The following is a 26,894-nucleotide window of genomic DNA, read 5'->3' as shown; positions in this document are numbered from 1 at the left end:
GGCAACTAACCAGATCGGGTGGTCAGGCTCGCTCACTTGGTTGATGCATCTCATCGTATCTCAAATGTGTGGATTGATGCGCATGATGTCAATCACTGGATTGTCTGGCCCAGACTCATATATATATATATCACACAGACCGCTGTCATATAGCTGGAGGATTGATGAGAAACAAGCAAATTATAGTGTAGCTTCAGGCATAGGACTTTATATACAGACCGCTGTCATATAGCTGGAGAATTGCTCAGAAACAAACAAATTATAGGGTAGCTTCAGGCATAGGACTTTGTTCTACTGCATTTGACAACATCAGGGATCAAAGATGAATATAGATTAATATTGGTGAGGTCACCTGTTTCCCGTCTCAGTAGCGTCAATATGATAAATGATGCATATTTCTGGTGGAAAATATTCAGGAAAAGATGGTGATGAAGCTGCTTCTGTTTTTGCATTAAATGCGAGTTCTAGTTCCAGTTCCAGCCAGACGTGTATCATGTCATGGGACACTTATAAAAGACTCATGACGGATAGGCATGCACTAGACCTGGAGATAATAACAATTATCAATTCCACAGTTTGGTAATTTATTCAATTTTACCCTCCAAGATATTACCGAAATATGAAAATTATGAAAGTAATATCTTTAATTTGACTTGTTATCCTGGCTACAACTTTTATGAGTGCTCTTTCTCATCTAAACCTTTCTCTTTTCAGTACCTGAAGCAAAGAATGGGACAGAACGCCTCTATGGAAGGAAATCCATTAATGAGTGCAACTACAAGAGACGAACAAGGAGCCCTGAGAAGCATTGGGGAGGACAATACAAGTGAAAAGGAAAGTAAGATTGAAGAAGAAGGCCAAGATTCATCAACAGATTCTGACATGAAGACCAATTCAGTTCGGGCCGCTATTGACTCTTTGATAGAATCGTGCCTTGGAGTTAAATCCGATGAATCGGAGGCGGAAGACTCAAAAAAGGATTCTGAGGAAGCTAAAGCTAAAGCCAGTCCACCGCAGGCAGCGGCAAGAGACGGGGGAAGCCAGCCAGTAGATGTTGTGTTCAGTTTCATGAAGGATCGTATTGTCGATATGATAAAGAGTGACACCACAGAGGAAGTGACCAATCGGATACCCAGTGTTGACTTGGCCATCAACTGCAAACATGAGTCCAAACCTCTGACCAGTGAGAAGAGCCAGACCTGTACTAGACCAAGCTTGTATGAGTCTCTTAAGAGGGATGACAAGCTTCCTAAAAACACAGTGAGACTGCAGACTTTGATAGACAAAGTGTTAGATAATTCATTAGGCGAGGATATGCATACTTCTCTCCCAGATGTAAGCCACAAAGGTCAAGTTTCCATGAAATCCCTTGCTCAGAGTACTGCTACGACTGAGTCAACCACTACAGTGTCAACTCCATCCTCCACAAGCTCGGACACATCTGTTGTTGCCAGCGTTAAGGAAAAGAAAAGAAGCCCGGAAATGGAGAATTTGCAGAATAATATGGTTTGTCTTATGGATCATATTGAAAGAGTTCTGGAAAAGAGCTTTGTCAACGAAGAAATATCCACTTCCAATCCCGAACCAGTTAATACTATAAGTGTTCCTAAGGAAACAACAAATGCAGGTAGTGGTTCAATAACTCAAGGCAAGCCTGTCACTAGTGCCTCTGCTAATGCTGGGTTAGATGGTACTATTAGTGTGCAGGATATTGTTGACCGAGTTATCAGTCAAACTGAAGTGATAAGCAAACTGTTGTCTCCAGGCAGTTCCGATGAAGTATTGATAGAGAACCATGGTACTCCTAGTGACAGTAAGAAAGGCTATACCCATGAGCATGCTCGGGACAGTGAACGTCTTCAGCATCGGTCGCCTGTGCCTGGTGCTAGCAAATCCCCTTCTAGGTATTCGGATGCAGGATCCAGCATTCATACTGATGGACATTCTGAAACACATAGAAACTGGTCTCAGAAACCTCCACAAGACGGTTACCATGGGCTTCACTCAAAACATATGCCTGTGGATAAGGTGAAGGAACCCAAGCAGTATGAACCTTCTGGATACTCTGTTGGTAAATATGCGACGATGGCAAAGCAAAATGAAGCAATGATGGCTCGTTTCAACCCAAGAGCTTTAGCTCCATACCTAAATGGTGCAATCCCTCGTCAAGGGATGCTACCAAAGGCTCAGATGTACATGTTGCGTGGACACCCTATGTACATGCCACCAAGGGCTTTTCCTCCTCCTCTGATGAGGGCTGATGGCGTGCTAGCTTCAGAGAATGATGCATCCTCCTTCTCTCATATGCCCAGTAAAAACTGTAGGTGTCTTAGTTGCCGAACGTTTTTCCAGTATGGAGAAAAGTCGACGAAACAAAGCAAGCCATCACCTAACAGTGCATCCCCAATGATGAATATGCCTATGTCACAGGCCGAACCTTCTTTCTATCAGAATCACCTCCAAGTGCCAGTTCAGTCTCCCCACAGTCAAGGTATGATAGTAAAGCAAGACATGGCAAGGTTGCAAGCAACATCCCCAAGCAAATTTCCCAACACAACTGCTGTTCACATGGCAAATATGATTCAGTATCCAGTTCAGCCTATTAAACCCTTGCCATATCCTGCCACTCTAAGTCATGGAGTACAAATGGTTGGTGATGCTTATAATCCAGATATGGCCAAGTCTGATAGAAGACAAGACAGAGGCAGCTCTCATGCAAGGCAAGACATTTATCATCACAACGAAGGAAGCCCATATTCTTGCAAAGATTTCCCACGAAATGCTGATAATGCTCCACAGCCAGGTAGGCATGGCCAGCCTCCAGTTGCCAGTATTGGAAGTAGGCAGGATGTCATGCATGCCCCCAAACCACATGTCTCCCTTCCACCACATGGTAGAGGGGAGAGATATGCCTCGCCTCAAGCACCAGTACTTGATCTCACAGTAAAAATACCAGAGAGTGTTCCTATTGCTCAACCGGGACCAGATTTAATGGATAATGATCAGCCCCTTGATTTATCAAAAAAGCCTTCCAATCCTGCAAGTGTGCCTAGAGATGTTGGACATAGAGAAGGTGGTGGTATTGTCCATGGTCAAGTAGACTACAGTGGACGAGGTAACCACCACCTGCAGCATCTGGAGAGCAGTGTAGACAAGCTCTTCCAGCAGGCCCATTGTGGCTACCCACGGAAAGACATGATGCCATTTGACAGAGGAGGTGGTGAAAACCCTGGCAATGCGATCATGGCACCAACGATAGTGTCAGGTATGATGATGTCACCCGGTGGGCACAGACCTCAACTTCATCCTATTCCAGCACCAACATTCTCGACGACTCCTTCTACAATGTCAGCCCTTTCACCTGTCAGACCAGCAAATCAGGTTTCCATTTCTCATGCTCAAGGTCAAGCTACATACCCTTCAATAACTCAGGAAAAGTTATCACCTAAAACCTCAACGTCAGTAACGTATCTGTCTCAGACTTCTACTCATCAGCTCAGGGAATCGCCCCAACCTCTAGCATCTCCACAAGGATCAGAAAAAGGGGACCTATCTCAGAGGAAAGGCAGCGTATCCAGGCATGAACCCATCCAAAGTATCATTGGAAACCATCCTCCAAATGATATCCTGTACCTCATTTGTCGACTTTGTCGGCAAACCTACGGCAGTCCATATGGATTTCGGAAACACTTCAGAAATCAACATGGGTTTGAGCCAAGAGCCGAACATACAATTGTCCAAACAATCTCAGCAACTAAATCAGCACTGCAGAGTCCTTATATGTTAAACCCACAAGATCATCAAGGAGAGCCCTTGATCCCTACTGGACGAAGTTCAGCTCCACCTGAAAGAGAAGCTGTTTCAACCCCAGGTTCTGACTTTTACAGAGGCAAGAAGGAGAGCTTGTCTCCATTGGATCCAAGGGGTGTCTCCCCAAGTCAGCAGACCCAGCAGGATTGGAACAATAGCAAAGCCAGGGCATACAGACGTGCCAGTGATGGTCGCCCGAAGAGTTCACTTCGGGATGACTGTGAGGATACAAAGTATCTTCAGTGTCAGCAGTGTAATCAAACATTTCAGCTCAATGACTTTGGGTCATACAAGCGCCATTGTCGTCAGCACAACCAGGCTAGAACGCCAGGACCCTTCATTGGTCCTGAAAGTCACCTTGGTGACTCTCCCTCTGGACTAGAACAGAACGAAAAGCACCTTGGAAGAACAGGATTGTGCAGGTTTTGTGGTTGTCAGTTCTCTGTGTTAGCCCTTGAGGAACATGTCAAGTCAGTTCATTTTAAAGAAATGTGTTCAGATGGACAGCCTCCCCAAGCCAAGAAGCCTCACTCAAGCAGTATTTCAAATCCTACCTCTCCAGAAGGTCACACTCAATTCATAGATTCTGGTGTTGGTAAATCTATCCCTGAGTTTCACAAATTCCTCTCGGAACCTGTTCCCAACCCAAATCTAGAGGTACAACGCTTACCAGCTGATCAAATTACTGTTAGTGCTAGTCCTGATAGCAGTAGTGACAAGCCGTCTCAGTCAGACTACACTCACCCTACATCTACCACCACTTCTCAGGCCTCCTGTCCTCATGACTCTAACACTGGTGTAGATAGGCCCAAACAGGACCAGGCTAGCAATGATAAAAATAATGATTCAAACTGTGTTGATTCCAAAGCTAGGGAGTTGATGTATCTCCATGTGGAAGACGATAAAGATTCTGGTTTTTCAGGAGAAAGGTGTTCATCATCCGAGTCAAGGTCGCTTTCGATAGAAAGCACCCAAGATGGAGGACCTTTGGCATCACCTGCAGAAGGTGATGACCCGCAAGCCAATTTTTACAGACATAAAAAATTTGGAAGTCATCGCAAGAGAAAAGAATCTTGCGAAAACCCAGAGTCAGAGTCCAAAGTTCCAAAGTTGGACCAATCTTCTGGTGCTATTTCAAAGGAAAAAGGTCCTTGTGCTCAATCTAGTGGTAAGGAGGAGAAGCCAGATACTCCTTTGTCAACAGACGATAGTGGCAAACGACCGGACAAGGAGGTTGTGTCGGAAACTCCCAAGAAGACAGGAGCGAAGCAGGAGGCTCGTCACCAGTTGCCTTTTGTCTGGGATAGGGTGACTCGTATCCAGGCAGGGAAAAACATAAAGCCACCGGATTATATGACATAGGGTTCCTTGTGGGACTAGGTCTTTGTGTAATGTGCAATTTGCATGTGTGAGTGATGGGAGAAAGACTAGAATGTTTTACATAGTGATTGTCAGACACATTAGCTTGTACTGTGATTAAGTAGCACATCAGGTCTGAACGAGGTCAGTTCTCAGGTCAGATCTAGCATCCGATACAGATATCAAATATCAAATCAGGTCATTTTGTGTGGCAATATGTCTTATTATGGCCAGGAACTGTCAGTATTTGAAAATGGCACATTCATGAAATTTCACATACTTTGCATTTGATTCTGCAAATCTATTTATTTTCCAGTAACCAAGGTAATAGAATTCCACAGGTGGTGATTAACTTCATAATGTTGACACTCGGTTTTGGAGAAGTGTCTGCGTTACAATGACACCCTGTTATTCTGGACACATCCCTTTACTAGTGAATCTTTCGGACCAACAAATGTCCTAATCAACGAATATTTGATACAGACTAATGTTGTGTTGTTTCTATTATACTGAGAGAGAGTTTCCCAACAAGGTGGTCGGAATGTGAGGTGTCCAGACTATAAGGGTTTCATTGTATCCTTCTTCCGATGAACTTTAAGAAGCTGTACCCCTATCATGCCTATGAGGTTATGATATTGACTAATTATGTAATGTAATACATATGTCTCTATCAAAGATGTTAAACCCAGCTTACTCACTCACTATATCAAAGTATGACAGTAAGATAAAATGTTTTAACACAGGTAAGATGGAAGAAATAAGAACCTTTGACTAAAATATCCTTTTGTGTGACAAATAGTTCTTCCTCTTTGATGCAGCTAGGTTGTATTAAGTGTCTGCCTTCTGACCAAGAAATATTGGCTAGAATACAGCATAGTGGATACCTTTTGTCATAGGCATGATAGGTAAGTGCATGAGGCCTTTCCTCAGTAATAGTTTCTAAGTTTTTAGATGCTTTTTGGATCGGCCTTGCTAAAATATTATGGGGTTAGTGGGTTTGCCCCTACACAATGACTTGAAACAAATGCTATCACAATTAAATGTCATGAACATATTTTAAAAATAGTCTGTCACATGCTGCTATATTAGTCGCATCAACAAACAGGGCGGATGTGTATCTGGTATACTGTAGCTGTACCTGAAGGTTAGGAGTAGTTTACAAGTAAAATGTTTTTGTTGCATAAATATTGAACATTCATCTAGTTATTCATGTAACACTAATACAGTGACATTGATGAAACAACCGCCTTTCTGTGAGTGCAGGGCTACATGCTTGTGCCAAGATTTCATAGGAAACTGTAAGTGGAATTCTATGAGCTCTGATAATTATTCTCTTTACTTGTGTATCCAAAAGAACATATTATTCAAACATGTTTGAAGTTAATATTGTGAAGTTCTTTTTAATTCTTGTTCAAATTGGTCTCATGCATAGCAATAGTAAACATCTTAACATGAAGGCTATAGTATTTTCTCTTACAGTCTTGAGAAATTATTCCTATGACCTACAGAGCACTCTTTTGAAACTTTTAATGGAAAATTAGAGGCAATCATTATCTTATAATAACTGTCCAAAAGTCATTGCCTTAGAATTATTTTTTTTAGAATTTTAGTAAGACTAGGCTGTCTTATCTACAATATTAGTCATCCTGTCATGGTTTCGACGGCCACTTTCAATTTGTTGTCAAACGCCTTTCTTCCATCACTCCTTACTTTACATCGTAGAATTACAATACTGTGCTGTTTAAATGCTTTCGTGTCTTGTGACTGTTTTCTTGATGATTAAGACCTTGTGGCTACATAGCATTTCTGTCTTCAAATAGCAATGCCTATTAAGCAAAGGGAGGTAACTCTAATGATTTTCCCCCTGGAGGGGAGAATGTCCCACAACCAGACTGGGGAAGGATGTCCTGAGCCAGGAGAGTGCTGACAAGCCCAATTGTGATACTCAACTGTTTTTCAGTATCAGAACCAAACATATATGAAATAAGTGTTGTCAAAGTGTAGAGTTTATCCATGTTAAGCAGCATGTTGGATGGTAATGGTATGGGTGATGCCTAACTTAAGGATCTCTGTTACTTTAATTTACTGATATTCCTGATAATTTACCCTGATGCACTAATAATGTGTACATGTTATTAAAGTAATGTTTTTTTAAATGTTTTTTTCTCTCTTTTTTTAAACTGTTTCGTTGAACATAAATTAGGAAAATGGTAACTTAATTTAAATGGAAAAACACTATTTCATATATATTTTGGAGCAAAATGGAGGGATGCAGGAATATTGCAAGACATCTCTACTTTGGTGACTTTGGGAAATTCCAGAAAAAGAAATAGAAAAATAATTTTACTTGATTTTGAATTGATCAATCAATTGTCCATGTTGGCAGATGAAAACATCTTTGCTTATTTTTTTTATTGGCAAATTTGTCTCCTCACTGAAAAGTAACACACATCCAGTGTAGCAAGAAAGGCTAAAATATAATCTCAGATGAAAATCCCAGTTTGATTATGACCAGTGACAGTAATGAACTCATTTGTAGAATTGAGGTATTTATGTTTTGTAGATTCAAATTTCAAACCAGTCCGACTAAGTTCACATATTTAAGGTATATATATTGTCATGCATTATTATTATGCCAAGTGTGCAAAGTGACCCAGTAGTCCAAAGAGTTTTGACCCGTAGCCAAGCGGGGCGGTCGGGTAGCCTTGAGGTTAGAGTGTTCGCTCGTCACGCCGAAGACCCAGGTTTGATTCCCGACATGGGTACAATGTGTGAAGCCCATTTCTGGTGTCCCCCGCCGTGATGTTGCTGGAATATTGCTGAAAGCGGCGTAAAACCTTACTCACTCACTGTAGCGAAAAATGGATCTACTGTTGGCACCGTGATTGTAATCCATCTCCCATGTTTTCTCACACTGTTAAAAACTGAAATACTGTTTGAAGGGTCGTTGAATGCATTTCAGCAACAAAGAACCAAATAGGACACTTGGTCAGGGATTTTGCTACAGACAAATGGCATAATACCATTTACAGGTTTTTATCAAGTTTTGATAGAACATCCTTCCATATTATCAATTTGGAAAAATAAATTCCAACTTTTTGGAAAGTAACAGTTAGTGTGTCCTAGAAAACGATCTGAAACGCTATTTCGTAATCCATCCTCAAAGGTACTAAATTGTGCATTTCAGTATCCAGACACGGACAACTGGAACTATTTTGTTTTTTCAAACAGGACTAAACATTCATCCCACTGGTGATCGGTGTAGGATGGTTTGTTTGTCATTGTGGTTACATTGGCATCCTGCATCTCTGCCCTTCATCCCTCGTGAGGCTGATACAGTGGGATACAACTGAAATACTGTTGAAAGCAGTGTTATACCTATCTCGCTCACCTACATAAAGCTAGAACATACAGCCATCAAATACCACAGCAACAATCTCACCTAAGGGGAAGTAATTGTTAAGAGTTATCTCCCTTTGTACAATTCCTTTTTGCCAAGTGCTTTGAGAAATTGATATTGAATTGCAAAATTTACCAAAAGAGTTATTTTTGAATGGTTATGCCTATTTTGGATTAATGTGAAGTATTCTTTTCAAAGATAAACACAGTGCTATCAAAGTATGTCATGTTAATATCTTGTTTGAATTTGAAAGTGTTTAGTATGTATTATATGATCATTATATGGTATTGATCTTATAGATCAGAACTTATCTGACAGACAAATTGTCTTTAAAAGAGAAAAATTAGTGTCAGAATTTTTCTTGTGCATTTCACTTTGTTCAGACAGGGCTGGAAGAGTCCAAGTAAGGGAGTTTAATTCACATTTCATTGTTTTTCTAAAAAGTCAAGACTCCCTTTGTATGAATGGACCTGTGTTGTTTAGTATCTGGCCTTGATTTTGTATGCAGGACTTGCCCATTGTAAATGTAGATCACAGGAAAAACATTGTTGTAGACTGTAGACTATTGTAGTGCATCATCCAAGATGATATTGTTGTGTTTTCATCACTGCCTTGTTTCAAGTTGTTATTGTATCAACTTACAATGGGAAAAAAATGTATTTGAAGAGTTTACCAAGTCTTGCCTTGTTGATTGTTTCTTTTATGATTGTCCCCCGCCGCACAAAAGCGCAAAGCGGGGGATATAGTATTCACGACCGTCCGTACGTACGTCCGTCCGTCCGTCCGTCCGTCCGTACGTCCCACCTGTTTGTTGCCGCGATATCTCAAGAACTAAACACTGGATTGTCTTCATATTTGGAACTATGGTGTATATACAGACTCCGCAGACACCAGTCGGTTTTGGTGACCTTGACCCCATTTTCAAGGTCACAGCAGGCATATCTGCTTTTGGAGTTGGAAAACGGTGTTGCCGCGATATCTCAAGAACTAATCTCTGGATTGTCTTCCTATTTGGTACTAGGGTGTATATACGGACTCCGCAGACACCGGTCGGTTTTGGTGACCTTGACCCCATTTTCAAGGTCACAGCACGCATATCTGCTTTTGGAGTTGGAAAACGGTGTTGCCGCGATATCTCAAGAACTAATCTCTGGATTGTCTTCCTATTTGGTACTAGGGTGTATATACGGACTCCGCAGACACCAGTCGGTTTTGGTGACCTTGAGCCCATTTTCAAGGTCACAGCAGGTAAATCTGCTTTTGGAGTTGGAAAACGGTGTTGCCGGGATATCTCAAGAACTAATGAGAATGAACACTCAAGTGCACACTAAGCTATTACTCCAGACTCGATTATTTACAGACCATGGTCATGTTTCTGGAATGATGTGCTGCATTACACAACCAAAAGACATACATGGAGTATTAAAGGGCAATTTAGGGCTCAAGAAGATCTGTTTGCGTCCACCTCTGCTATGGATTTGAGCTACTTGCTGAACATTGAAAAAACGACATTTATTTTTTAAGAAACTACAGCACTTAAAAATTGGTTTCTCAAACTAAAAGTAATAACAATGAAATATATGCTCTCACAGTCAGGGGACTTGGGGTGGCCTGGTGGTTAAAGCGTTCGCAAGACACGCCAAGGTCCCGGTTCGATTCCCCACATGGGTATAATGTGTGAAGCCAATTGCTAGGGTCACCCGTCGTGATATTGCTGAAATATTGCTAAGAGCGGTGTAAAAACAGCCGGAAGACAACCAATGCCGGTTTAATGTATACTGTCAGAACTGTCTACCCCCTAAGGCCCGTGAGAATCCGAGGTGGAATAGGTCTTCAGCAACCCATGCTTGCCGTAAAAGGCGACTATGCTTGTCGTAAGAGGCGACTAACGGGATCGGGTGGTCAGGCTCGCTGACCTAGTTAATGCATGTCATCGATTCAAACTGCGTGGATCGATGTTTATGATATTAATCACTGGATTGTCTGGTCCAGACTCGATTATTTACAGACCGCCGTCATATAGGTGGAATATTGCTGAGTGCGGCGTTAAACAACAAACAAATCAACCCGTACAATAGCACGTGCACCCTAGTTTTTCACATGGTGTTTATAAGAACAGACTTCAGCAAGGCTGGTTCGATGCCACACGCGTGTGCAGTGGAATGTTCGAGTTCCTCGACATTGGAATTTCTGGAATATCGCTAAAAGCAGCGTAAAACTTAGTCTGTCTTACATACCCTGATACAAATATATCAACTACAGCCCATGCAAGTCTATAATGTTTGGCAAGTCTAGATTACTGCAGTATCTGAAAATGAAGAGAATCACTGGGCTCCCTTTTTATTATATTTTTATTAAGATAACTGAACAACTTTTTTCTGTACGATATGTTCATTTCAGAGACTATATGTTAGTCTACGTCAAACTCTGTACTCAATAACTTACCAAAATAAGGCTTCGTGGGTTACGTATTCTTTCCTGGCTGATTGTGTTCCATCGTACAACGACGACGTAGATCGTTGTTCATGCTGTAGCGTCTCAAAAGTGAGTACATTTCGGAGTAAGTTTCAAGGTAAATCTCATATGTGTGGAACAAAAGTGTTCTATTTAAATTCCTTGTGGTTTGCATTGAAAATTTACTTTTCGATTATCTGCCCTTGGTGGATTCTTGGTTTGGTGAAAAAAATGGCGTAAGAATGGCGTTGTTCGTGGTCTTTGGCTTTGGGACGTTTTTAAGAGAATAGAAGACAGGTCCGAAAACGCAACAATGGCTGTACAAAAATCTTACAAAAACCATCAAAAGGAAAATTTTTAAATGACGTGACCCATCCTTTCCGCGATGACATAGGAACTAGTTGAATCAAGCTAGAAAATATCTGTTCCCACTGTAACGACCTGAAGATAAGTGCGTTCCTTGTTGACAATGATAAAACACGATAGATTTTTAAGCTATCTGAAACAGCAGTCGCGCAATGTCCCATGGATTAAACAGGATGTAGCGCTAAGCTCCGGACAAAGGCGCCGATTATAGCCTTAGGTCATGTGAGTTAAATATTCGCGGTAATAATGACACAAAGTAGAAAGCTGTATCTATTCTGATATGCACAGTGTTATATCAACGTCAGTCACCAAACATTAAACACCAACTGGTAATTTACAGGGTTATCGCTTTGATATATAAAATATATTAAATATGACATATGGTATTAAATTTTAGTAATTTTTAGTAATTTCCATTATCAGAATGGTACAGGAAACTTTTATTCTAACTACCAATTATTTTACATTGAAATACAATTGTAGATTGCTGATTGACGAGGTTCGTCTTCAAGTCTATCCCCGCCACGCCACCTCTTTACGTCCTTCCCTACCCGTGAAGATCTGGGGTAGAATAGATCATCAGCAACCAATGCTTGCCGTAATTTTAAGGCGACTATGCTTGTCATAAGAGGCGACTAACGGGATCGAGTGGTCTCAGGGTGTCAATATAACAGCCGGAAGACAACCAATGCCGGTTTAATGTATACTGTCAGAACTGTCTACCCCCTTTATCTACCGGTACAAGGCCCGTGAGGATCCGAGGTAGAATAGGTATCCAGTAGGGCTGGGACGGGTAACTCGGGTACCCGGGTCGGGTTGGTCCTGAGTAGGACCCGGGTGCCCACAGGACTCCCCGGACCCGTGGTTAGTCACGTGATATATATTGTTTGATGACAAAAATTATCTAAAACTCTATGGTTACCCTATACGTCACTAATATCCCATTTCTTTCTGACAATGCACCCATTCCTTCTAGATCTGACTTTTATATGTTTGAATAAAGATAAAACTTCATGCATTAAACTTCAGTGTATGCATGACCGGATCTACTTACACGTGTATCTAAATACGTTTTGCCAGGGCTACGGTCAAACTTTTCAAAATTGGACAGTTTGTACCTATCTCTAAATATCTACAGCGGGTACCCGGGTAGGGTCGGGTAATAGGGTGGTGGGTACCCGGGTAGTAAATTTGGACTCGTCCCAGCCCTAGTATCCAGCAACCCATGCTTGCCGTAAAAGGCGACTATGCTTGTGGTAAGAACTAACGGGATCGAGTGGTCAGGCTCGCTGACTTTGTTGATGCATGTCACCGTATCCCTTTTGCGTGGATCGATGCTCATGATGTCAATCAGTGGATTGTCTGGTCCAGACTCGATTATTTACAGACCGCCATGATATAGCTGGAATATTGCTGAGTGCGGCGTTAAACAACAGACAAACAAAGGTCCTTCCCCAGTTTTGTACTCATATCTGTTAAGCCCTTTGCTGCCGTGAAGATTCCGGGGTAGAATAGGTCTTCATCAACCCATGCTTGCCGTAACAGGTGACTATGCTTGTCGTAAAAGGCGACTAACGGGATCGGGTGATCAGGCTCGCTGACTTGGTTGATGCATGTCATCGATCCCAATTGTGTGGATCGATGCTCATTATATCAATCACTGGATTGTCTGGTCCAGACTCGATTATTTACAGACCGCCGTCATATAGCTGGAATATTGCTGAGTGCGGCGCTAAACAACAAACAAACCAACCAACAGTACTTGATCATTGCACGTTCATCAAATTTATCCATTTTGCAAAGGCCACACAGACCCCTGTCTATTTTACGGACTTGTCACAGCCAAACAATTTGTTCAATCGATTAAATGTTTTGTGAATATGCATGCCTCGATGACATCAAGAATGTACACAACAAAATATTTCACTTTGACGCAGTTCCTCCAACGCGAGTCTCAGAACTTTTTAGTCAACCCCATGTCGCCTATTTTGGTGACGTTTGTTTCATCTTGGTATGAATTAAATGAGTGAATGTTGTTTATCGCCGCAGTCAGCAGTTTTCCAGCTATATAAAGATTATTTATAGACCGCCGTCATATAGCTGGAATACTGTTGAGTGCATGCGGCGCTAAACAACAAATAAACAAACAAAAATTATGGCAAGGACTGGTACTGGAGGATCGACTGCCTCTATGGTCTAGTGGATTTATTGTCTGCCCGGAGTGCGGAAGGATCATTGTTGGAACCCCTGCCTCGTCACACCAAAAGACGTTGGTACTTGTTGAACATTACCCTGTCTGGCGTTCGTCATAAAGCGGATAAAACAAGGACTGGTCGCATTAATCTTGATCGCGATTTTAATCCCCATTTCACATTACCTGACCATACTGGGACAATCCCCAAAGGGAATAGACGCTCTGAAACAGAAAAATAAGTACATATTTAATAGTTCGTTCGCACATGGTCTTAACATTTAAGTTGTTTAGGAACAGCAATTATCAAAGCAGGAATATTTAAAGTCTTGGATTTTTGTGAACAAAATGTCATGACACGGATATGTTCATTAGGTGAGTTACATTAACGACATTTATCAAAAACTTGCAATTTCCCTGTACATTACACGCCGTCCGAGCTGAACGTACAGTGATCCTACTCCTGTATCCTGAAATGGAAATATCCTAAAAAAAAGGTCTTTAAACGTTTAGCAAAACATGATTTCCCTAGTTTCAGGATTGAAAGTGAGAGGGAATTTAGGGCTGCTTGTGGGAGGGGGCGGGGTCGTTGGATCACTCACGTGTGTGACGTCACATACCTATCATATCTAATTTATTGGGGGCACATTTATCGGTCCGTTCTTAGGCATGCCTGAAAGCTATGATTGCAGGTTTTAATCCCAGATGTTTTCTAGGTTCGCCAGGACCATACTCACGCGCTCGCAGGCCCACAAACGTGCTCAATATCTAAGACCTGCATGCACTCTGGGCATTCCTTTCGTAACAAGCTCACACTCCCTGATAGAAGTGAAACCCTGTTTCTTACTTACTTATCTGGGCCCACTTGCACAAAGCGATCTTAGCGCTACAACTATTGTAAGCCTATGTTAAAATATGGGAGTTACAATCATCTGGACTGTGATTCTCAAAGGGATCTTAGCACTTTGGTTGTCCCAGTCGTAGTGGTACGATGATCGCAAGTCGTATACATAGCCATGTATGCGACTTACGATCATCGTACCACTACGACTGTCCTACGACTTTGCATACGACTTACGATCATCGTAACACTACGACTGTCCCACGATTAAGTATACGACTTACGATCATCGAACAACTACAACTCCCCCACGGCTATGTGAACGACTAAAAACATCGTACCACTACGATTGTTCTGTGAACACGACTTACGATCATCGTACTACTACGACTGTTCTGTGTATACGACTTACGATCATCGTACTACTACGACTGTTCTGTGTATACGACTTACAATCATCGTACTACTTCGACTGTTCTGTGTATACGACTTACGATCATCGTACTACTACGACTGTTCTGTGTATACGACTTACAATCATCGTACTACTACGACTGTTCTGTGTATACGACTTACGATCATCGTACTACTACGACTGTTCTGTGTATACGACTTACGATCATCGTACTACTACGACTGTTCTGTGTATACGACTTACGATCATCGTACTACTTCGACTGTTCTGTGTATACGACTTACGATCATCGTACTACTACGACTGTTCTGTGTATACGACTTACGATCATCGTACTACTACGACTGTTCTGTGTATACGACTTACAATCATCGTACTACTACGACTGTTCTGTGTATACGACTTACGATCATCGTACTACTACGACTGTTCTGTGTATACGACTTACGATCATCATACTACTTCGACTGTTCTGTGTATACGACTTACAATCATCGTACTACTGCGACTGCTCTGTGTATACGACTTACGATCATCGTACTACTACGACTGTTCTGTGTATACGAATTACGATCATCGTACTACTACGACTGTTCTGTGTATACGACTTACAATCATCGTACCACTACGACTGTTCTGTGAACACGACTTACGATCATCGTACTACTACGACTGTTCTGTGAACACGACTTACGATCATCGTACTACTACGACTGTTCCAAGTCTGTGTATACGACTTACGATCATCGTACCACTACGACTGTCCCAAGTCTGTGTATACGACTTACGATCATCGTACCACTACGACTGTCCCAAGTCTGTGTATACGACTTACGATCATCGTACCACTACGACTGTTCCACGTATGTGTATACGACTTACGATCATCGTACTACTACGACTGTTCCACGTCTGTGTATACGACTTACGATCACCGTACCACTACGACTGCCTCGCGGCTATGTGAACGACTTACGATCATCGTACTACTACGACTGTGCTGTGTATACGACTTACAATCATCGTACCACTACGACTGTTCTGTGAACACGACTTACGATCATCGTACTACTACGACTGTTCTGTGAACACGACTTACGATCATCGTACTACTACGACTGTTCCAAGTCTGTGTATACGACTTACGATCATCGTACCACTACGACTGTCCCAAGTCTGTGTATACGACTTACGATCATCGTACCACTACGACTGTCCCAAGTCTGTGTATACGACTTACGATCATCGTACCACTACGACTGTTCCACGTCTGTGTATACGACTTACGATCATCGTACTACTACGACTGTTCCACGTCTGTGTATACGACTTACGATCATCGTACTACTACAACTGTTCTGTGTATACGAATTACGATCATCGTACTACTACGACTGTTCTGTGTATACGACTTACAATCATCGTACTACTTCGACTGTTCTGTGTATACGACTTACAATCATCGTACTACTACGACTGTTCTGTGTATACGACTTACAATCATCGTACTACTACGACTGTTCTGTGTATACGACTTACAATCATCGTACTACTACGACTGTTCTGTGTATACGACTTACGATCATCGTACTACTACGACTGTTCTGTGTATACGACTTACAATCATCGTACTACTTCGACTGTTCTGTGTATACGACTTACGATCATCATACTACTTCGACTGTTCTGTGTATACGACTTACGATCATCGTACTACTACGACTGTTCTGTGTATACGACTTACGATCATCGTACTACTACGACTGTTCTGTGTATACGACTTACAATCATCGTACTACTACGACTGTTCTGTGTATACGACTTACGATCATCGTACTACTTCGACTGTTCTGTGTATACGACTTACAATCATCGTACTACTTCGACTGTTCTGTGTATACGACTTACGATCATCATACTACTTCGACTGTTCTGTGTATACGACTTACGATCATCGTACTACTACGACTGTTCCACGTCTGTGTATACGACTTACGATCATCGTACTACTACAACTGTTCTGTGTATACGACTTACAATCATCGTACTACTACGACTGTTCTGTGTATACGACTTACAATCATCGTACTACTTCGACTGTTCTGTGTATACGACTTACAATCATCGTACTACTACGACTGTTCTGTGAACACGACTTACGATCATCGTACCACTACGACTGTTCCACGTCTGTGTATACGACTTACAATCATCGTACTACTTCGACTGTTCTGTGTATACGACTTACGATCATCGTACTACTACGACTGTTCTGTGTATACGACTTACAATCATCGTACTACTACGACTGTTCTGTGTATACGACTTACAATCATCGTACTACTACGACTGCTCTGTGTATACGACTTACGATCATCGTACTACTACGACTGTTCTGTGTATACGAATTACGATCATCGTACTACTGCGACTGTTCTGTGTATACGACTTACAATCATCGTACTACTACGACTGTTCTGTGTATACGACTTACAATCATCGTACTACTACGACTGTTCTGTGTATACGACTTACGATCATCATACTACTTCGACTGTTCTGTGTATACGACTTACGATCATCGTACTACTACGACTGTTCTGTGTATACGAATTACGATCATCGTACTACTACGACTGTTCTGTGTATACGACTTACAATCATCGTACCACTACGACTGTTCTGTGAACACGACTTACGATCATCGTACTACTACGACTGTTCTGTGAACACGACTTACGATCATCGTACTACTACGACTGTTCCAAGTCTGTGTATACGACTTACGATCATCGTACCACTACGACTGTCCCAAGTCTGTGTATACGACTTACGATCATCGTACCACTACGACTGTCCCAAGTCTGTGTATACGACTTACGATCATCGTACCACTACGACTGTTCCACGTATGTGTATACGACTTACGATCATCGTACTACTACGACTGTTCCACGTCTGTGTATACGACTTACGATCACCGTACCACTACGACTGCCTCGCGGCTATGTGAACGACTTACGATCATCGTACTACTACGACTGTTCTGTGTATACGACTTACAATCATCGTACCACTACGACTGTTCTGTGAACACGACTTACGATCATCGTACTACTACGACTGTTCTGTGAACACGACTTACGATCATCGTACTACTACGACTGTTCCAAGTCTGTGTATACGACTTACGATCATCGTACCACTACGACTGTCCCAAGTCTGTGTATACGACTTACGATCATCGTACCACTACGACTGTCCCAAGTCTGTGTATACGACTTACGATCATCGTACCACTACGACTGTTCCACGTCTGTGTATACGACTTACGATCATCGTACTACTACGACTGTTCCACGTCTGTGTATACGACTTACGATCATCGTACTACTACGACTGTTCTGTGTATACGAATTACGATCATCGTACTACTGCGACTGTTCTGTGTATACGACTTACAATCATCGTACTACTACGACTGCTCTGTGTATACGACTTACGATCATCGTACTACTACGACTGTTCTGTGTATACGAATTACGATCATCGTACTACTGCGACTGTTCTGTGTATACGACTTACAATCATCGTACTACTACGACTGTTCTGTGTATACGACTTACGATCATCATACTACTTCGACTGTTCTGTGTATACGACTTACAATCATCGTACTACTACGATTGCTCTGTGTATACGACTTACGATCATCGTACTACTACGACTGTTCTGTGTATACGAATTACGATCATCGTACTACTACGACTGTTCTGTGTATACGACTTACGATCATCGTACCACTACGACTGTTCCACGTCTGTGTATACGACTTACGATCATCGTACTACTACGACTGTTCCACGTCTGTGTATACGACTTACGATCATCGTACCACTACGACTGCCTCGCGGCTATGTGAACGACTTACGATGATCGTATTACTACGACTGTGCCACGATTATGTGAACGACTTACGATCATCGTATTACTACGACTGTCACACGACTATGTGAACGACTTACGATCATCGTACTACTACGACTGACCCACGACTATGTATATGACTTACGATCATCGTCTATAATACATGCTAGATCAGTTTCGAAAGCAGGCAAACTCGAGAAATGGTAACCACATACAGGTCTAAGGCCGTTTTCCAACTTTCTATTCGACTGCTGACAGACAGTCGTAAAATAGCTGTATTACAGATATTGTTGACTATTGCAAAACAACATTCATTCAGTCATAAACTATTTTGCATGTACCATCTGGTCTATAGGCAAACACAAACACTCTATACTATGTTGGGGCACGGGGTGGCCCAGTCTTCTAAGGCGCCGTGATTCGCTGTGCAGAGTTGAGAAACCTATGAGTGTGTGTCCAGAAACCTATGATTGTGGGTTCGAATCCCAGTTCGCCCCGATTATGTTTCTAGGTTTGTCAGCACTATACCCGTGCTCGTGGGTTTCACCAAAGTGGTAAACGTCTGAGACCTGCATTACTTCGGGCTTTCCTCCCACGTTAAGCTGACACGCCTCGATATAACTGGAATACTGTTAAAAGCGTCGTTAAGCCCAACTCACTCACTCACTATACTATGTGAAGTCATAGGGCATGGCAGTGCATTAGCAAAGCATCATGATAAAATGCAAAGGGGCGTTAATTTGTTATCACTGACCGACATGTCGCTTCCGGTATATAATAACATTAACACACGCCGGTATCAACCCCAATCATGGTACTGGGTGAACAAACTGTCCACGACTTTGCAATAACACCCAGTCATTGTTATGATACGTGAAAAATGACATTTCAAGGGACATAACTCTTCCAGTACTAAATGCTTTTGTGGCTGTCTTGTGTTGCCTGTATGAACAAATTCGTGTGTACAAGTATCATACACGTCTCACCAAGCTAGACTACAACAACCTGTATGTATAACATGCTGTTTAAATGTGTCAAGTACCCTACTACACGAGGACCACTTGTACATTCTATTCTATTGTATTCTATTGTCTCTGTGTTAGTATTTGAAACAGTATAAAATACATAAGCTGTTACCTCGTTATACTGCACCACACCACACCACACCACACCACACCACACGCCACACCACGCCACGCCACGCCAAATCACATCCCAGCTCACTACACTACACCCCCACCACATCCCACCCAACCACATCCCGCCCGACCACACCACCACCCAGCCACACCACATCCCAGCTCACCCCATCACACCACACCACACCACACCACACCACACCACACAACATCCCAGCTCACCACACTACACCCCCACCACATCCCACCCCACCACATCCCGCCCGACCACACCACCCCCCACCACACCACATCCCAGCTCACCCCATCACACCACACCACACAACACCACACCACACCACACCACATCACAACACATCACATCACATCACACCACACCACACAACACCACACCACACCACACCTCACCACACCACACCACACCACACCACACCACACCCACACCACACCACACCACACCACACCACACCACACCACTCCACACCACACCACATCACACCACATCACACCACACCTACACCACACCACACCACACCACACCACACCACATCACATCACACCACACCACACCACACCACACCACACCACACCACACCACACCACACCACACCCATACCACACCACATCACATCCCGCCCCACCACACCACCCCCCACCTCACAACATCCCAGCTCACCACACCACACCACACCACACCACGAGGACCACTTGTACACTCTATTCTATTCTATTGTCTCTGTGTTAGTATTTGAAACAGTATAAAATACATAAGCTGTTACCTCGTTATACTGCATGGTGTTGTTTAAACTGTTTCCTGTGTTATCGCAGAGAGAAGACTCACAACAGCTTCTTGAGTGAAATTATATATATTCTAACTGTCGACCATTAATCATTAATAGATATTAAAGACAACTTCTACACAATGCATAGTGAAAGAACAGCAAAGAGCATAACATAATTTTTAATTGAAAACAATTAAGCAATTTAAATTAATATTTCTTCGAATGATCCAGAAGCTTGGATAAAATGGCGCCTATATGGTGTAAAGAGTATTATTCGACAATCCACCGTAAGGTAACCCATTAAACACTCTGCCGACATGCAACGTCAGCTCGAGACAAGCTCTCAAAATGTACCTTTCTGTGATAATAGCACACAACCACCAACCAACATCTCACATCTCACATCTCACTGCTACCTGATATGAAAACTTGATTCAACCAAATCCCATCAAATCAAACCACACCACACCACACCACACCACACCACACCACACCACACCACACCACACCACATCACTTCACATCCCACCCACACAGCATCACACCACACCACACCACACCACACCACACCACATCACATCCCACCCACACAGCACCACACCACACAGCACCACACCACACCACACCACACCGCACCACATCACACCACACACACAACCTACACCAGAACACACCACACCACATCCCACCACACCACACCAACTTCTACACAATGCATAGTGAAAGAACAGCGAAGAGCATAGCATAATTTTTAATTGAAAACAATTGAGCAAATTAAATTAATATTTCTTCGAATGATCCAGAAGCTTGGATGAAATGGCGCCTATATTGTGTAAAGACTATTATTCAACAATCCACCGTAAGGTAACCCATGAAACACTCTGCCGACATGCAACGTCAGCTCGAGACAAGCTCTCAAAATGTACCTGTCTGTGATAATAGCACACAACCACCAACCAACATCTCACATCTCACATCTCACTGCTACCTGAAATGAAAACTTGATTCAACCAAATCCCATCAAATCAAACCACACCACACCACACCACACCACACCACACCGCACCACATCCCAGCTCACCCCACCACGCCACAACCAACCACACCACACCACACCACACCACACCACACCACACCACATCCCAGCTCACCCCACCACACCACGCCACGCCACGCCACACCACACCACATCCCACCACACCACACCACACCACATCCAAGCTCACCCCACCACACCACGCGACGCCACACCACACCACACCACACCACACGACGCCACACCACACCACACCACACCACACCACACCCACACCACACCACACCACACCACACCACACCACACCACACCACACACACACCCTACACCAGAACACACCACACAACACCACACCACACCACACCACACCACACCACACCACATCCCAGCTCACCAAACCACCTCCCACCACACCATACCACGCCCCATCAAACCTCACCCAGTCCTAGATGGTTGTGTGTTGTTTGATATGAAGTGGGTGTAGATGGTTGTATGTAGTGTGATATGAAGTAGGTGTAGACGGTTGTGTGTAATGTGATATGAAGTAGGTGTAGATAGTTGTGTGTAGTGTGATATGAAGTTGGTGTAGATGGTTGTGTGTTGTGTGAGATGTAGTTGGTGTAGATGGTTGTGTGTTGTGTGATATGAAGTTGGTGTAGATGGTTGTGTGTTGTGTGATATGAAGTTGGTGTAGATGGTTGTGTGTAGTGTGATATGGAGTAGGTGTAGACGGCTGTGTCTAATGTGATATGAAGTATGTGTAGATTGTTGTGTGTAATGTGATATGAAGTAGGTGTAAATGGTTGTGTGTAGTGTGATATGGAGTAGGTGTAGACGGTTGTGTTTAATGTGATATGAAGTTGGTGTAGATTGTTTTGTATTGTGTGATATGAAGTTGGTGTAGATGGTTGTGTGTAGTGCGATATGAAGTTGGTGTAGATGGTTGTATGTATTGCGATATGAAGTGGGTGTAGATTGTTGTGTGTACTGTGATATGAAGTTGGTGTAGATGGTTGTGTATAGTGTGATATGAAGTTGGTGTAGATGGTTGTGTGTAGTGTGATATGAAGTTGGTGTAGATGGTTGTGTGTAGTGTGATATGAAGTGGGTGTAGATGGTTGTGTGTAGTGCGATATGAAGGCGGTGTAGATGGTTGTGTGTAATGTGATATGAAGTTGGTGTAGATGGTTGTATGTAGTGTGATATGAAGTAGGTGTAGATTGTTGTGTGTAATGTGATATGCAGTTGGTGTAGATGGTTGTGTATAGTGTGATATGAAGTTGGTGTAGATGGTTGTATATAGTGTGATATGAAGTTGGTGTAGATGGTTGTGTGTAGTGCGATATGAAGTAGTTGTAGATTGTTGTGTGTAGTGCGATATGAAGTAGGTGTAGATGGTTGTGTGTAATGTGATATGAAGTAGGTGTAGATGGTTGTGTATAGTGTGATATGAAGTAGGTGTAGATGGTTGTGTGTAGTGTGATATGAAGTAGTTGTAGACGGTTGTGTGTAATGTGATATGAAGTAGGTGTAGATTGTTGTGTATAGTGTGATATGAAGTGGGTGTAGATGGTTGTGTGTAGTGCGATATGAAGGTGGTGTAGATGGTTGTGTGTAATGTGATATGAAGTTGGTGTAGATGGTTGTATGTAGTGTGATATGAAGTAGGTGTAGATTGTTGTGTGTAATGTGATATGAAGTTGGTGTAGATGGTTGTGTATAGTGTGATATGAAGTTGGTGTAGATGGTTGTATATAGTGTGATATGAAGTTGGTGTAGATGGTTGTGTGTAGTGCGATATGAAGTAGTTGTAGATTGTTGTGTGTAGTGCGATATGAAGTAGGTGTAGATGGTTGTGTGTAATGTGATATGAAGTAGGTGTAGATGGTTGTGTATAGTGTGATATGAAGTAGGTGTAGATGGTTGTGTGTAGTGTGATATGAAGTAGGTGTAGACGGTTGTGTGTAATGTGATATGAAGTAGGTGTAGATTGTTGTGTATAGTGTGATATGAAGTTGGTGTAGATGGTTGTGTGTAGTGCGATATGAAGTAGTTGTAGATTGTTGTGTGTAGTGCGATATGAAGTAGGTGTAGATGGTTGTGTATAGTGTGATATGAAGTAGGTGTTGATGGTTGTGTGTAATGTGATATGAAGTAGGTGTAGACGGTTGTGTGTAGTGTGATATGAAGTAGGTGTAGATGGTTGTGTATAGTGTGATATGAAGTTGGTGTAGATGGTTGTGTGTAATGTGATATGAAGTAGGTGTAGATGGTTGTGTGTAGTGTGATATGAAGAAGGTGTAGATGGCTGTGTGTAGTGTGATATGAAGTAGGTGTAGATGGTTGTGTGTAGTGCGATATGAAGTGGGTGTAGATTGTTGTGTGTAATGTGATGTGAAGTAGGTGTAGATGGTTGTGTGTTGTGTAATATGAAGAAGGTGTAGATGGTTGTGTGTAGTGCGATATGAAGTGGATGTAGATTGTTGTGTGTAGTGTCATATGAAGTTTGTGCAGATGGTTGTGTGTAGTTTGATATGAAGTAGGTGTACATGGTTGTGTGTAGTTTGATATGAAATAGGTGTAGATTGTTGTGCTTGTATTGTGATATGAAGTAGGTGTAGATGGTTGTGTGTAGTGTGATATGAAGTAGGTGTAGATGGTTGTGTATAGTGTGATATGAAGTTGGTGTAGATGGTTGTGCTTGTATTTTGATATGAAGTAGGTGTAGATGGTTGTGTGTAGTGTGATATGAAGTAGGTGTAGATGGTTGTGTGTGGCGTGATATGAGGGAGATGTAGACGGTTGTGTGTTGTGTGATATCACCTCACCTCACCTCACCTCACCTCACCTCACCTCCAGCAACATTAAACACTACGATCTACACATACAGTTCATTCTACGTTCTAATACAGTCAACCTTCAAGAAACTTTTATTCACGGCCCCTCTCCAATATCAATCTGAACTGAAAACTTTCAAACTTAAACAAATAATATTGCAAAGTTATGTACGATATAAATGTGAAGAATGTGAAAGATTTACAGCAGTTTTTTCGCACATTTCACCCAATCTCAGCAGTATTCACAATCGTAAGAATCATCTGAACTCAAGCATTTCCCAAATGTCCATAAGCTTTACATTTTCGAACAAAACTTCAGAAGGTGATTTAATCATTGTATGGATGATTTCACTGTTGGCCTATTACGATTATTCAAACGATGCCCGCGAGGATATCCGACTGGTCGATGCGCCATCCTGTGGAGACGAATGTTTGGAGTCATTAATAATGGTTCCATATTTGACGATGCTTCCATGAAAATTGATGTGCGGACATTATGATGGGAAGGTCAACTCTGGAGTCACGAAATTGCGGGCTTCATTTTATATGCCTGCACCCACGTAGAACTGTTACTGTTACGTCACATTGAAAACACTTTTCATTTAGGGGAGAATTATTCCCAGGAGCCTGGTATTGTAAATCAACCAGTGTGGTTTCATGATTCGAACCACCGCGCCCATCTTCCTTTGGGTCATAGGCTAGAACTGTGTACGAAAGTTCAAAAACCGAGTGAGTGAGTGAGTATGGTTTTACGCCGCTTTTAGCAATATTCCAGCAATATCACGGCGGGGGACACCAGAAATGGGCTTCACACATTGTACCCATGTCGGGAATCGAACCCGGGTCTTCGGCGTGACGAGCGAACGCTTTAACCACTAGGCTACCCGACCGCCCCTAAAAAAACGGAGTGAGGGAGGGAGTAAGGGGGCGTTGTTACTTTGTTGCGGACACGTTGTAGGAATACAAAGATACCCAAAATACATCAAGGTTATTTGTCAAATATAGTTTAACATAGCAATAAGACTTGTGTGTGTCTGCTTAAGCACTAGTCCAGACTAAGGTCGGTTTTACAGTGCTAGCCCACTGAGATACCAAGATGCAGGTTAACATGGATACGCCACTCAGGCACAGTATACTGACTCCCAGCCGACCAGTCCTTGTTTTAGCCCCTAAATGTCAGGCAGGGTAGCAACAAGTGCCATCTTTTAACGTATTTTGGTATGTTGCGGCCAGGGATCTTCTGCTCTCCAGGCAGACGCCCTACCACTGTATGACGGAGGAATTCCCGTGTCGATGGGGTTGCTGCAAGTGGAACAGGTGGAACACACGACGTAAATGAACAGGGAATGTCCAACATGTTTCATGTGTGCAGCTACGTTTAGTATCTGTAGTATTGGTATTAGTATTAGTAGTGATGGTGGTGGTAGAGTAGCATTAGTAGTAGTAGTAGTAGTGGTAGTAGTAGTAGTAGTAGTAGCAGTAGTAGCAGTAGAGTAGTGGTAGTAGTAGTAGTAGTAGTAGTAGTAGTAGTAGTAGTAGTAGTAGTGTAGTAGTAGAGTAGTAGTAATAGTAAGCATCGATCCACGCAATTGGGATACGATGACATGCATCAACCACGTCAGCGAACCTGACCACCCGACCCCGTTAGTCGCCTCTTACGACAAACATGTCGCCTATTACGACAAGCATGTGTTGCTGAAGACCTATTCTAGTAGTAGTAGTAGTAGTAGTAGTAGTAGTAGTAGCAGCAGTCGCCGCGGCAGCAGCAGCAGCAGTAGTAGTAGTAGTAGTAGTAGTAGTAGTAGTTTTGCTATCACTCATGTGATAATAATATATGAAGAAAACCTTTAAAAACAACAAGCAAGCTCAAGAAGAATGTACCTTTAAATTCCAGACAGAAAGTTCGATCATTACAAACGGGTTATTGTACAATTCGTCATTCCTCCCTGGGGTTTTAAGTGGCTTATTAAACATTCTGGTGTACACAAGCATAAGGATTGTTTTGTCGATAAGTGTTTAATATATAGTTTCCTCAGTGCGACGCCCTTCCGAAGCCTATATTAACGCTGGCGCCGATTTCTCGTCATCGACGGTAACAGCTCAAAATTGTAACTCTTGAAACTAATAGTTGCAATAATACTGTAATCTTAAGAAAATTACATTTAAATGCGCCCATCTATTATCTGAAAAAAATGTTTTAAATATGAAATTATAATTTCCTGTCAGTAAGAATAGAATGTAGAATCCTTCTGGCGCTCAAGGTTGCGTTCTCAATACACTCATACCTTAGTTAAGTAAAGATTTTATACAGTGAATCCCCCTTAGTCCTCAAGGCCC

The 26,894-nt window shown here is 42.4% G+C and overlaps 1 protein-coding gene across 1 annotated transcript in view; it reads left to right on the top strand.

The window, feature by feature from the left end:
* The window catches only part of LOC124152124, a 38,219-nt gene extending 28,980 nt beyond the window's left edge, over window positions 1-9,239 (top strand). Inside the window, exon 3 of the mRNA XM_046524898.2 lies at window positions 715-9,239. Within this exon, the coding sequence (XP_046380854.2) occupies window positions 730-5,172 (4,443 nt within the window). The 5' untranslated portion in view covers window positions 715-729 and the 3' untranslated portion in view covers window positions 5,173-9,239. The remainder of the gene's footprint in view (window positions 1-714) is intronic.
* The last annotated feature ends 17,655 nt before the right edge of the window (window positions 9,240-26,894 follow it).

This window comes from Haliotis rufescens, unplaced genomic scaffold (genome assembly GCF_023055435.1).
Source record: "Haliotis rufescens isolate VD_foot unplaced genomic scaffold, xgHalRufe1.0.p SCAF_4, whole genome shotgun sequence".
In the NCBI taxonomy this organism is placed as follows: Eukaryota; Metazoa; Mollusca; class Gastropoda; order Lepetellida; family Haliotidae; genus Haliotis; species Haliotis rufescens.
This window is presented reverse-complemented; position numbering and strand designations above follow the sequence as displayed.